General features: G+C 35.3%; 1 protein-coding gene across 1 annotated transcript in view; it reads right to left on the bottom strand.

The window, feature by feature from the left end:
* Nucleotides 1-2,659: 2,659 nt before the first annotated feature.
* Nucleotides 2,660-14,315, bottom strand: part of LOC148938495 (ubiquitin-protein ligase E3C-like) — a 93,616-nt gene continuing 81,960 nt past the window's right edge. Inside the window, exons 15-18 of the mRNA XM_089107750.1 lie at nt 11,630-11,758; nt 4,493-4,619; nt 3,692-3,822; nt 2,660-2,847 (exon numbers count right to left, since the gene is read on the bottom strand). Coding sequence (XP_088963876.1) covers nt 2,680-2,847; nt 3,692-3,822; nt 4,493-4,619; nt 11,630-11,758 — 555 coding nt within the window. The 3' untranslated portion in view covers nt 2,660-2,679. The remainder of the gene's footprint in view (nt 2,848-3,691; nt 3,823-4,492; nt 4,620-11,629; nt 11,759-14,315) is intronic.

Here is a 14,315-nt window from a genome sequence, read left to right as displayed (position 1 = left end):
TTTAATACTTCTTTCTGGCAAAGACAGTTGCAGAGCTCTTGTTTTGAGTTTTGAGTAAGCATTGTTTCACTTGTCTACTTTAGACTTCATCTGATTCGCCTAGACAGAGACTAGGGTCTGACAGACCGAGAGTAGATTGGTTGGGTATAGGAAAGGAGTCCTATACTAAGAGAGATATCTTCCAGGAGGAAAAGGGAGGGGATTTTCGGAGCTTGACACCTGTGGCCCTTAGCGTGGAGTTTAGGGCCAATTAGTGTGGTGCTTACATACCACGGGAAGCGCACTTCAAAAACCTACGCTGACTACGATATCAGTGAGGGAAGAAACTGTGAATACATTGTTTGAATGGCGTTTGGCGACATTGGCGTTTGAATTTTTGGCAGTTAAAATAGATATAAATGGTATGAAAATTTTGTGTTGTGTTTTTTACCGGCCTCCAAGTTCTCCTGTTTCAAAATTCATGGAACTTCTTGATGATTTTGTGCTTATTGCCTCGAAAAAGTATCCGAAAATAGTTTTCATGGGTGACTTTAATATTGATTTATATAATTCTTATAATTCAAGTGGTAATTTCCACGGAATATATTCTGACGGGGCTGAATTGTTATCAGTTTGCTTGTCCGGTGGTCTCTTACCAGCTTATGGAGTCCCAACAAGAATAACGAAAGACTCTAATTCCCTTATTGATAATTTGTTTCCGAATCTGGAACTAAAGTCTAGTGATGTGGTTATTGAAGATTTTTCAGACCATTTGATGCTTGTGACCGACTAACACTTGATTACAGAGTTTAATAAGCCTACTAAAAGAAAAATGAGGATGACTAATAGAAACTCCTTAAGTAAACTTAAAGTATTGCTTTCTTCAAGTGACTTTTCTTCTTGTTTAGAGCTTTTGGACCCTGGTTTTGCTGCTGAATGTTTTGTGAATCAGTTTAAACGTTGTTTCAACAATGCTTCCCCTCTCCGTCAAATATCAAGAAGAAATAGTATAAAGCCGATTAAGCCTTGGATATATCCTGGATTGCTGGTATCAATAAAAAATAAGAATCTGTTATATAAGTCATACTTAATGCTTACATCTGAAGTTGAATTAGCTGAATTTCGCAGATATAAAAATTATTTAACAAAAATTTTAAGATCAGCAAAAAGTCATTACTTCGCCGAAGCATTTGTTGAAGGGGGATCATTCCCCAAGTGGAAGGTATTGTCAGCCGCAGAGTACTTCGATCTTTCATTTTAAATTACAGAGAGGCGTCACACTGTACCGAGGAAACCAGAAATTCCATAACCGAAACAAATGGTATCTTTGACATAAGACGAAGGATATACCGGGTTTTCTTGCATCCAAATTGGTATGTTCTACTTTAAACGGTCAAGTCTTTGTTTAACTCTAATAGGAGAATAGCCTAATACTTACCGGCGTAGGCACCAATCACTTTTTTCAAGAATTACAGAAAAGGCGATAGAAAAAAACCCAGCAAATTGTCGAGCAGAGTGAGGTCAAAACATCAGCATAAAGCTGTATCAGTTTTTGAATAAATTTACCTCATGGGTCACCACTCCTCGAGCAGTTTAGGATTGAAAGCTACAGCAGATTTGACCTGTAGTTCATCGAGTCTTCAAGCAAATCTTTAAACACGTGGGGTGCTTAAAACACCTTTTTAAACAAGCTACTTTGATCAGCTATACGAAATAGAGAGGTGACTTGATTGTCTAGCTTTCATCGTTTCAAGGAGCTTACTCTTACAAGTAATTTGCTGATTTTTGATTGCCAGTGTAGTGTAATACCTTTTCACGGCTCTTAGTTTTCCGAACAAGCACTTAAAAAATAATCTATATGACTTATACTAAAGTAATTATTTGTAAAGGTTAAAAAACAAGCGAAATATGTTCTTTTAGGGACATAAGTAATGGAGGGTCTTTTAAGATTTATCTATGTATCACTTTGTCACCATGGAAGCTGGATAACAACTGAATTTCAGAAATACGTAAACAAAAATAAATATATAAAACAATACACGTAAATTTCCTATTTTTAAAATGTGTACTAGAGTAGGGTCTTCAAAACCAAAAATAAGTTCATTGATAAATCTTTCATGGTTTAAGAGAAAAGTATATTTAATATTGAACAAATTAACATTGGTGAGAACGGGGCATCCGAACCCATTAAAAGAAAACAGTTTTAATAGATTGACTTGGATTTGATATTTTTCTGTTTCATATGTGATCAAATTCTTTGTGATCTATAACACCTAAAAACCTAAATTATCCATATTCGATAATGCAAAACTTAAAGGGACGCTCATTTTAAGGTATTATAGAAAATATTATAATTTTAAAAAAAAAAAAATCTCACAAGCAATTACGGTTTCAACTAATTCAGTGACTTGTCTGTCAAAGCTTTGCACCACCTTTTTTAAAACGCCAGGTGTAAAATGCCTAAATGCAAGGAAGGACCCCTCCTATAATTCATCGGAAGATTACCCCCCCCCCAAAAAAAAAAGAAAAGAAAAAAAGTGGGATAAAATTAGAACTTCTCGTATCTTGACCCATGTAAGGGTCGGGAACCCCGTAAACCTAAAAGGGATATGTACTCAATTTCAATAGCTTAAAAAGTGGACATGCCTTCTCTTATGTAAAACTCTTTATATAACTCCGTTTAAACTTTATAAAAAATATTCATTGGAGTTCAAATCCTGCTCCAGACTCAATTGCATATAATAATTTTTCTTTGAGGAGTGCAAAATCTTGAATGTCTGGAAGTTTCAGCAGATTCACGCAAGTGCTAGCTGAAGGTAGACGGATTTCAGGTCCAATGTTTTGAATGCAAAAGAGGGGAGTTAACTCCTGGAAAAAAAACAGACGAATTATCACTGAAACATAGACTGCTTGTTCCAAGAAAAAGGTTTAGAAAGCTGAAAAGAGAGAAAGAAAACATATGAAACGAGACAGTTTTAACAATTCCATCGTTGTTTTATATTTTTGTACCGCCTCCCCCTCCTCGCAACAAACTTCTACAAAAGTGCCCGGTGTTTTATTAATAAACAATCTAGGAGCATTAACATTTTCTTCTAATTCTTTATTATTACTAGATGTAACGATAACACGGTTAAAATACTGTCCAGCCGGAAGAATGGCTCGAAGGCAAGGTAGAAACCAGCGTTGCCAATGCTTTAAAATATGATGTACCAGTTTTCTTACTAAAATTATACCGCCGCACTCCATTATATAATGGAGTGCGTCACATCAACCAGACGCACTCCATTATCATTGATAACATTCAGCCGATGGCGGCTTAGCACATCCGGCGCAAAACTGTTATCACTACCAACTTTGACATTAAAGTCTCCACACACAACTAATACCTCGTCTTCAGGTACCGTATTGAGTAAGTCATTCAAATTACTATAGAACCTGTCCTTGGTGTCCCCACCAAAATTGTTTGTGGGGGCATAGGCAGCAACAACGGTAGGTTTAGACTGGAAGCTTTCAAAACGAGCCTTGAGAATTCTTTCATTCATAGGTACAAATTTCAACATCGACTTCTTTGCTTGTTTAGTGACAACTAGGGCAACTCTGGCTTCGCGTCTCTTCTCTTTACCTGAGAAAAAGACTTCATAGTTGTCAATATATTTAACCAGAGCCATTCAACCTGGCTTCAGGAATAGCTGAATATATAGGCCATTCTTACCTTGAAACCTAAAAGAGGTGGCCTGGAACAGCTAGTAACAAATTGAAGAAGCTTCCTTTTCTGTTCATCGCTCATTTCTTCTGCTATTTTCCAATAATTTTGTATTACTGGGTGAGTTTCATAATATCCTCCTAAAACAATAGTATTAGTGAGCGAAAAAATAGAAAAAAGAGATACCCATTAACGTCATATTTTCAAAAAAGTATCGGGCGTCATTTCAAGTATGCATTTGAAGTCTCAAACTAACAAGAATAAAAAGACAGAGAAGATTAAAAAGACTCGAAAAATAAAAAGACAGAGAAGATTAACGAAAGAAGAAAAAGGGAGAGAGGAGGATGAGAGAGGAAGGACCTCCTCCAGTGAAAGTCAGAACATCATGAACACCAGAGTCTTAAATATAAATATGTTGTACAAAGAAAATCATTATTATCACATTTAATAATAACAAAACAGGGATTAGCTTCCATTATCCCCTGTTCAGGCCAGTTACATGAGAAAGCAAATGCAGTTCTTTGGAATAAGAATATTTACAATTTTACCATTTACGATAAGCAGCCTTCCCAATCTCCCCCCAGAATATTATCAAAATTAAATTTTAATTTAATTTTAGAGGTTTTAATTTAATTTTAGAGGTTTCCAGAGAACCATAATTTAGAGGTTTCAAGCTCCTATCTGCCTAAAATGTGGAATTTTTATTTTTTTCGTGTTCAAGACCCCTAGACATACCTGCATACAAGACGTGGGTATAAGATGACCTCCCCCAAAACTGGTTTGTAGTCAGAGTAAAACGAGAGATCTTACCTGAATACTTCGTGTTCATCATGAGATCTTGAATATCAATTGGCAGTTCTGGTCCAGATATAAGTAGATGTAATTCTTTGGGATCAAACATTCGAAGCCGACTCAATGGTATGACGTCCGTAAGTCCCTTTAAAAGGAAGGTTAAAGAAATGCAACAGAAACTTATCATTTTAACAGCTTCAGCGTCAGCCGACCGTCACAAAGACAAAGCTTTAGCGAATTCTCGCAGTGGACTAGCCATTTTAGAGTTGTCGAGAATGTGTAGTTTGAGTGTGAAATTTGATCAAAAAGACAATGAAGCCTTTGTTCCTTTTTTCGAAAAGCGTTTGAATCAAAGCGGATAGCACTACAGGGAACTTCTAAAGCGGCAAAACTGTTAAAATAACAATTCCTTTGAGCCGATTTTTAGCGTTTTCCTGGCAGGTATGCTAGAATATTTTTGAAAGTAGGTTTCAGTTTTTAGTTTTCTGTCGTATATTCGGGTATCTTTTCCGAGTTATAACGAGTTTTGGCAAGACCGTCCAATCAATTCTAGATAATTTGGTTGTACATACTTTAAAAACTCACAATCGACAAGATAGCCTAATGCACGCTACCAAAGTTGAATTACCTTAGGGCCATAGTTAATCTCCCCTATAAAGTGAGAATTAAGGCATCTACCACAACTTCACCCTAAATGACATAAATACCACTTTACCACAACTGGTGGCTGTTGTAAAAACGGAGCCGAGAGGGCTAGATAAAAATAGTAGATTAAAATAAAATGGCCTTACCAGAGGAAAAAATGGCGTCCCTTTCAACGGTACTTCAAATTTCCAAAATTATACAAGAATACGCGGGAATTTCAGATGTAGATGAAATTATCGAAAAATTGAAAATTTTCGACGAACTGAGTCATTTGACGATAAGGTCAAAGAGCCATGCGTTGCAGCTAGATTAAAGAGAAGCACCTTTAAACACTTTGAGGCAATTAAGGAAAAGGAGCCAAAGGACATTAGTACTCTAAGTGAATCTTTTAAAACAAGGTTCATAGAGACAAGTATCTCCGAGAGGCTAAGAACAGAGGTAGTGACATTCAATACCTCAACTAGTATCAGCGAACATGCAGACAAAATTTGTAGATCTTTATGCTTACAGTTAGAGAAAGGCAGAAATGACGAGACAGTACAGAAAGTACAATTACATACTTTTACGCAAGAATTACCAAAAAAGCTATTAAGACTAACATTATCAAGAAAATCTGAAAATTTAGAGCAGGCTATAATCATAGTAGAAACAGAGGTAAATATTGCCGAGGCTATAAAAAAGTTTGATCAGATGTCAATAAATAACACAGGAGCCCAAGACAGCATAAAATATAAAAGGGGACAAAAGTGGATGAGCTTTGGGGAACCACATTGTGAAACAAAAAGGCACGAGGAAGGCCGAACTCACCCACCATGGACTCATCATTCCCCATTTGACGACCAGTCCCATGGCATTAGATCCTTAATGACTTGTAATACCAAGTATTACGGACACCTAACTCCTCCTCCCGAGGAAAACTATAGAGCAAATGGTGCCAGGTCAAGAATATATAGAAATAGGTATAGACCCCATGAGGAAGGGCAAATCACCAAGCAATATAGGAAAAGATTCAATTGCTATTATTGGGGTAAACCAAACCACTATGCGGCAGATCGCTAGCATAGAATACCCAAAGAAGGCCAGACGTACAAGACCAGACACCAGTTCAGAACGCAGGGGGGCAGAAATTTTGAAAAGCAGGGAGCAAATAATACATGGCAAACACCTAATAATATTTCTGAATTTAGGCCTAGAAGGCAAACGGTTAGCAACACCCTGGGTCAAAATAGCAAAATTGAAGAAAACTGGGATAACCCCAGAAACGTTTGGTCCAAAAGTGGGCACTTAAACGGAGAAACTAGTCTGTAAGGGTCGACAGAACTGAATGCTTACAGAGACCCCTTTATAGTTTAGAGTGTTTTGATAAAAATGCAAAGAATAACAGTCTACCAATTTTGCGTTGTTAAAAAATTGAGTGCTTTCGAAATTGCTGGGATAGAATACCCAAAGAAGGCCAGACGTAAAAGACGAAACACCAGTTCAGAACGCAGGGGGGCAGAAATTTTGGAAAGCAGGGAACAAATAATACTTGGCAAGCACCTAATAATATTCATGAATTTAGGCCTAGAGGGCAAACGGTTAACAACACCCAGGGTCAAAATAGCAACGTTGGAGAAAACTGGGATAACCCCAGAAACGTAGAAGGAATAAAAAGAGTTCAAGTTGAAAATATAGCTAGACGAAATTGAAGGAAAAGAAAATGAACGGAGGCAGTTAAAGTCTGTTGTACGTGCATACTGAACTGACCGAACGAAAAAGTGCGAAATATGTGAACTAAATAAGTACAAAATGAGTAGCATTAATACTACGGAGCCACCGTGACAGTAGTATAATTATGCTTTGTTATTGCTTTGTTGGTCATTTTCGAAAAAATGACTATTATGGCATGTAAAATTAAATGAAGGCACATTAATAGCCTAAAGGATCTAAGTTGAAGTTAAAACGTAAGACAAGACCACTAAAAGTTGGGAAGTTAAAGTGAAAATAGTCTTTATCACTTGTATGTCAAAAAAATACCATGTGCCATGAAGGCAGGGTATATTTCCTGCAGGAGGGTCACCTTGTTTGAGAGCAGAATAGCCCAAAAGAAAACTGTGGCCACAAATCAAAAAAAAGTGTGGCAACACTATAAATAATTAATTATTAAGTTTGCAGGTCCATAATAGTCCTTTTAGCTGTAGCCGAAGACAAGAGCGTTGTAAGAAGCTACCAGAAGGCGGCCCTGGTAAGCAAACATTCAGGGTGTCGGCACGAGTCAATTGATAATACCATAACAATTAAAAAGACGATTAGCTAAATTTTTAAGTTATAAAATCAAAGCCGTAAACTGAGCCTTGTCCCAAAATTACATTAAAGTTAAAAAAAAAAGATTACAGACTATTACATTTTTTTTAACTGTCTCAATCACCTCAAAATTCGAAAATAATTAAAAATCTCAAAAATTGGAATAAACAAAAATGCATATAGCAAGCTAAAAACAGTTAAGGACACAAGTTGATTCGATATAGAACCAAAGTTATAAAAGAAAGATAAGAAAATGAATATAGTCGTATATGGAAAATGTATATAGTTGTAACAAATGTAATTGAGAAAATATATACAGTTATAAAGGTATTTTGAAAACCCATTATAAATATGGATTTTTTATCATATGAAATTGTAAATATGTAAATATTATGTATAACATAACTTTTGTTAATATATATACATACATATATATATATATATATATATATATATATATATATATATATATATATATATATATATATATATATATATATATATATATATATATATATATATATATATATATATATATATATATATATATATATATATATATATATATATATATATATATATATATATATATATATATATATATATATATATATATATATATATATATATATATATATATATATATATATATATATATATATATATAACCTAAGCTATTCATGTAAATATAGTGCATTAATATGTTGAGTATTTTGATTTTTTATTTTGCTTTTGGTATCATTCAATAAGTATTCTAAATTAATACTTTATAAGCGGAATCAATTCCAATGCTAGTCTATACCGTGTTTTACTTTTTCAAATGCTCTAAATTTGAACCAATATTTGAATGTTCTATCTAGTTTTCCGACGTAAAAAATGCTTTGTTTATAGTTAAGTTACTATATAATGTTTTAAAATAACCTTTAAAAACTGTAACCAAATATATTTTTGATAAATGTTTTATCTAGGTTTTGTCACTAAACAATGCTCGTGTAAGTTTATTACACGCTTGTATATCTACTATGTTTTTATCTACTTTAAGTTTTAACAAGTGATTTGATGTTATATATAAATCTTTGACTTTGAATCAACGTATAAATATTTTTATTGTGAAATAATCTGTTAAGCATTAAGTTTGAAAAGGATGATCAAGCAAGAAACATAATGTTTCTATTTAAGCGGCACATAATGTTAAGAGGAAAAAGAGTAAAAACTAATTAAAAGTAATTACACTTAAAAAATTGAGTGTTTCTTTTTACTAAATATATATGTAACACCTTATGCTTTATGTGTATTCTAATGTTAATATTTAATTTAGATACAGCCTTAGTTTTTTTTATATCAAACTTTTTGTGACATCCTTTCGGAACCATTTTCAATCATTTTTTTAGGCATTTTTGGAAAGTAGAAAATTCAAAACCCAGTTAAATTGTATCCTGATACCAACACATCACACCATCAGACACCAAACCATGGCTGGTCAACTGATATTTTGGAAACTGTATGCAGTATTAAAGACTTTCCTACCAGTACATTATAAAGTGAGATAAAATCAGAACTTAAATTAGGCTTAGAAAATATAAAAGAATGTGCTACGTAGCCTAAATGGCTTATATATATTTGAAAGAATGTGAAAATGATTTGTGAAAGCTATGTGAAAATATTTTGTATTCAAAAACCAAAATTGTTATGTATAATTTATCCAAGGCATTTCTAACTTCAAAACATAAACAGTATATCAACCATATCACCCAAATTAACTAAATTATTAATGTAAATTAAATTTAAACTCAAATAAATTATAAACGTTTCTAATATAACTTTAAATCTTATTTCAGCATAACAACTAATATAATGCTTAAGCCACTGGGGGTCAAGCTAACACAGAAGATACACATGAGAATGAGGGTTATAAGAGAATTTTAGAGTCTTAGAGAGAGAGAAAAAGAGAAACAAGGATAAATATCAAAATTGATATCCTTGGAAAAAAATAAATGGCATATATTTGACCATAAACAAGACCCTAAGGAAACCCATTAAGGACATATGCACAGAATGACCCAAATATGGCAGCATAATAACTATGTACAAAATTAAATTGTTTTTAAACTAAAGTATTGAAAGTTGGGACAGCTTTTCTTAAAATAGAGAGTATTGTGGTGACGTTTTCTAATTAAGTAAATTTTGAATTCAGTGAAATTATTGACGTAAATACAAAAGTTTAGAAATACCACTTTTTATTAAGATAAGGAACCTATCCTACCAAGTTTATATTTAACGGGAAATTGAGAAATTACCACTTCCAAGCTATGTGCGTAGGTTGGGTCCCAGAAGGTACGGTTAATAAAATGTATAAAAGATACATTTTATCGGAAGGGGGCAGACTGATACTAACTTTGTGCCAAGTGACTTCTGGCCAGTTGATTTAAAAATACCTTGGAATATTGTAAGTGTAAGGACATATGCAATTATATAGGTAAGTCAAAATCGTTCGGTTGATTGTCATGAATCTGTGGCTTACGGACACATACAACTAAGTAGGTAGGTCAAAATCGTCCGGTTGGTTGCCGTGGATCTATGGCTTATGGATACATGTGAGTTACGGACACATGAAATTATGTAGGTAGGTCAAAATCGTTCGGTTGGTTGCCGTGTATCTGTTGCTTACGGACACTTGTGAGTTACGTACACGTGCAATTACGTATATAGTTCAAAAGCATTTGGCTGGATGCAGTAGCTTACGGACACATGTGAGTTACGGACACATGTAATTAAGTAGGTAGGTCAAAATCGTTCGGTTGTTTGCCGTGTATCTATGGCTTACGGATACATATGAGTTACGGACACATGCAATTATGTAGGTAGGTCAAAATCGTTCGGTTGGTTGCCGTGTATCTGTTGCTTACGGACACTTGTGAGTTACGGACACGTGCAATTACGTATATAGCACAAAAGCATTCGGCCGGTTGCCGTGGATCTGTTGCTTACGGACACATGTGAGTTACGGACACATGCAATTAAGTAGGTAGGTCAAAATCGTTCGGTTGGATGCCGTAGATCTATGATTTACGGATATATGTGACTTACGAACACATGCAAATATGTAGGTAGGTTAAAATCGTTAGGTTGGTTGCCGTGTATCTGTGGCTTACGGAAACATGCAATTACGTAGATAGGTCAAAAGCATTCAGCTGGTTGCCGTGGATCTGTGGCTTAGGAACATATATCAGTTACGGACACATGCAATTATGTAGGTAGGTCAAAATCGTTCGGTTAGTTGCCGTGGATCTGTGGCTTTTTCGAGATAAACATCGTTAACTATCGAACTAACGACCAAGTAGCTATCGAGTTATTTTATCGAGACGATAAAATCTAATTGCTTAATGATCTGAAAATGCATAACACACTTATTTCCGGGTATTGCATCTAGGAAAGGAATGAAATTGGTTATGTATTGGGTTTTATGCAAGATTACTTATGAAAAGAAAGAATTGCTGGAAAAGATAAACAAAGCACTCAAAAAAGTACATAACTACTATACTATAAGCTTGTTAAAGCGTTATTACACCGGAAAGCCGCCCACTGGCTAGCAATCTCCTCCCTCTCATGCTGTTCAAACTTTCTGTTCTGGCCAACTTCAATGAAACCACAAAGGAACTATTCAGTCTGCTCATTTGTAAAAAATTCCCTAGCTTTCTACGCACTCTGTCACTACAGACAAACTTAGTAGAATCAGACCCCTCCATTTATACAAAGTAGAGTATCGATGATGGGATATATTGATGAACTAGTCTATGGAAGTAGGAAAGAATTTTGAGCATGAGTGATGCATGACTAATAATTTATACTTTTCGTATAGGATACTAAAAAAAGAATCTCCTTTTCCAAAAACAAAGTTTGCAATCCCTTCCCCCTCTCCCGAATGAAAAAAAAATTGTTTCAGCTCGTTCCTTAGCTGTGAGACCAAACAAGGTATACCAGACTGAGTATAAAATCGTAATCTTTTAAGAAAACCTACGGATTGACTGCAATTTCTATTACGAGATTTATTCGCTTGCTGTTAGGCTTCTTGTATAAAAAAAAAACGTATGCTTTCTTGTGAGATTCCGAAACGAACTGACTTTTTTTTCTGATTAGCGACTGACAAGATGTACTGACACTTACCAATTATATAAATTTGGATAGTTCAAAAAGGCAGGAAAAAAAAACAAACAAACAAACACTAACTTTTCTAAAAGCATCACATTGCGGTTCAATCTGTTTGTTCACTTTGTAATCCGCCATTGAGTATAGATATTCAATCGTATTGGCTGACGTCACAGATATAGAAGATCCACTAGGTTTGAGCTCTACCCTCTGCAAGGAACAAAAAGACACAAAATAATAATTGAAATATATACTGCTAATAATAAAGAGCATTATCCTGCAACAGTAAAAATGAAACATTATGATAAAGATGGAGATAAGGCGCAGGTTCAATGCAAAATTGAAATGAACTTGGTACCTTTAATACAATGTAACTAGGATGGTTATAATTATGCCCCCCATCGATCCACCCCCCTCAGAAAAAAACAGCATTATATGTTACAGCAATAATGGGAAGAAATCAATTTCAAACAGTTTGTGGTAACGAACTGTAAGTAAGAAGCGATGTGCCTCAATAGTAACCGAAACTCTAAGAAGTAGAGTCTTGACGACAATAGATACATCAAAAGAATCAAAATTTGATGCTTATTCAAAAGACGTAAAGATCATCAATAATGGTACCTATCAACAGTTAGGAAACTGAAAAAATTTGGCCCATTTTTGACAAAAGAGGTATACATTTTGACAAAGAGGTCCCCCTCCTTTCCAAGGAGGGGGAGCCAGATTTTCGACCAATATTCAAAAAACGATCAGAAATAAAATAAGAAACTTTTTTTTTAAACTGAAAGCAAGGAATAACATTAAAACTTAAAATAAACAGAAATTAATACCTATATAGGGAGTTCGCGTTTTTTTTATACTTTCATCAGAGCTATTTATTCTAATTTGACGGTCTTTGTGATTCAGGAGTTATTCTTAAAGAACTGGGACTTAAAGCCGTAAAGAGCGAGATATTGACGAGGCGGCAACCCTCCTTATATACGTAATAATTTCTGTTCGTTTCAAGTTTTAATGTTGCTCCTTATTTTCCGGTGGAAAAACTTGTTTTTATTTAATTTCTTAAAAGAAAGATCTATTTTCCATATTTAGTGTGAAAACTTTGCCTTTAATTGCATAAATTAATCGTAAAAACTGCAAGATGGAAGATGATGAAGAGGAAAATAAGGGGGGATTAACATTTATCAATTAATTAATTGCCTAGTTACATAAATTATGATAACATATAATTACAATACATAATAACATAATTACATTAATTAATTAAATTTATTAATTATAACATTTATTAATCCGCTTTAACTGATACTCATCAGACACGTTCTCCTGATATTATCAGGAGACACCTGAATGTTCTCCTGATGTTATCAAATGAATCTTTGAGTCTTTTGAGCCACTCCCTAAAATCAGACACGTTTGTGTTGAACAATGACGAGCAAGAATTTCTTTTGAGCTTATTAAAAAGATGTATCATATGATCACATGAATGGAGCTATCCTAACGGAGTCTCTGGGTGAATAGAATCTTTGGCGGTCATCCTCAAGATCAGCCTGCATGTAATGAACAATGATAACCGACAATTTTTAGGCCATCAAAGGGTTTTTAAGCACAGTAGCCAGCTCAACTCTTGGTTTTCAGTTTATTATGAAATGAACGGAGCTAATTGGGTCTTTGGTGTCCCTCCATGAGATCTACCCTACCCTACTTACTTTAGGAATAAAAGCGAACCCACCGTGGCAAACGAGGAGAAAAAAGGAAACGCCAAATGAGAATCCCGGTGCATATCTCCCGCAGGAGAAAGACAAAGGACCGGCTGACGAGGACGAGTAACCTAGTCGTAATCCGTTGCGCTCCTCCTCACGATACTCCACCCCTATTTGTTCCCTGGTTTATAGAGAATGTTACCTGCAGGGCTTCGGAACCTACTCCTCCAAATTTGCGTCCGGAGCGATTCTCAGCAAAATACAAACTTCCGAATATGCTAATGTGTAACGCTCTATCTTTGAACAATAAAATGGACGAGCTGGAGGTGTTAATTAAGCAGAATAACGTACCCATTGCAATTATCAGCGAGTGTTGGGACATTACTGAGGAAACTGCACGGATTAAAGGTTACAGAAACTACCTCAACACTCGACGTGACCCAGGCATTGACCGTCGCGGAGGTGGCGTAGGACTTTATATACGTGACGACCTACCATCAAAACTGTTAAGTAGCCCCAATGATTCGAGCCATGAGATTGTGTGGGTGGAGTGCAGACCGGCGCATCTGTCACGAAGATTCTCCTGCTTAATAGTTGCGTCAGTGTACTATCCAGAAAGCGCTGGGAACAGAAAAGAACTTATTGAGCACATACAAGTGTTCGTCGACAGAATGCGCCACAAGTACACTTCCCCTGCGTTTGTGATTGCTGGCAATTTCAATCAGACCAGTCGTCAGTGGGTCTCAAGCATTTTGGATATGAAACAAGTAGTGAACATTCCGACTCACCAAAGTGGCAGTACTCTTGACATGATCTTTACGAACTTGGCAGATCTTTATAACGCTCCCCGATCTCTAGGTCCCCTTCAGAATTCTGACCATTTTATAATTTTCTGGGAAGCACAAACAAGTATCCCACGACCGAAACGAACAAAAACCACAATTCGGCCCATCACAATGTCTTCAATAGCTCAATTCGGTCGCTGGATTGGTACTTACGATTTTGAGGACATTTGTGCAGAGGCCGATAGTAATGTCAAAGTCAGCAAACTGAACAGCCTTCTGTTG

This window comes from Artemia sp. Qi Xiang Cuo, unplaced genomic scaffold (assembly GCF_049724085.1).
Source record: "Artemia sp. Qi Xiang Cuo unplaced genomic scaffold, ASM4972408v1 HiC_scaffold_3213, whole genome shotgun sequence".
NCBI classification, from domain to species: Eukaryota; Metazoa; Arthropoda; class Branchiopoda; order Anostraca; family Artemiidae; genus Artemia; species Artemia sp. Qi Xiang Cuo.
Note: the sequence above shows the minus strand (reverse complement) of the source record. Positions and strands in the feature narration are given on the sequence as shown.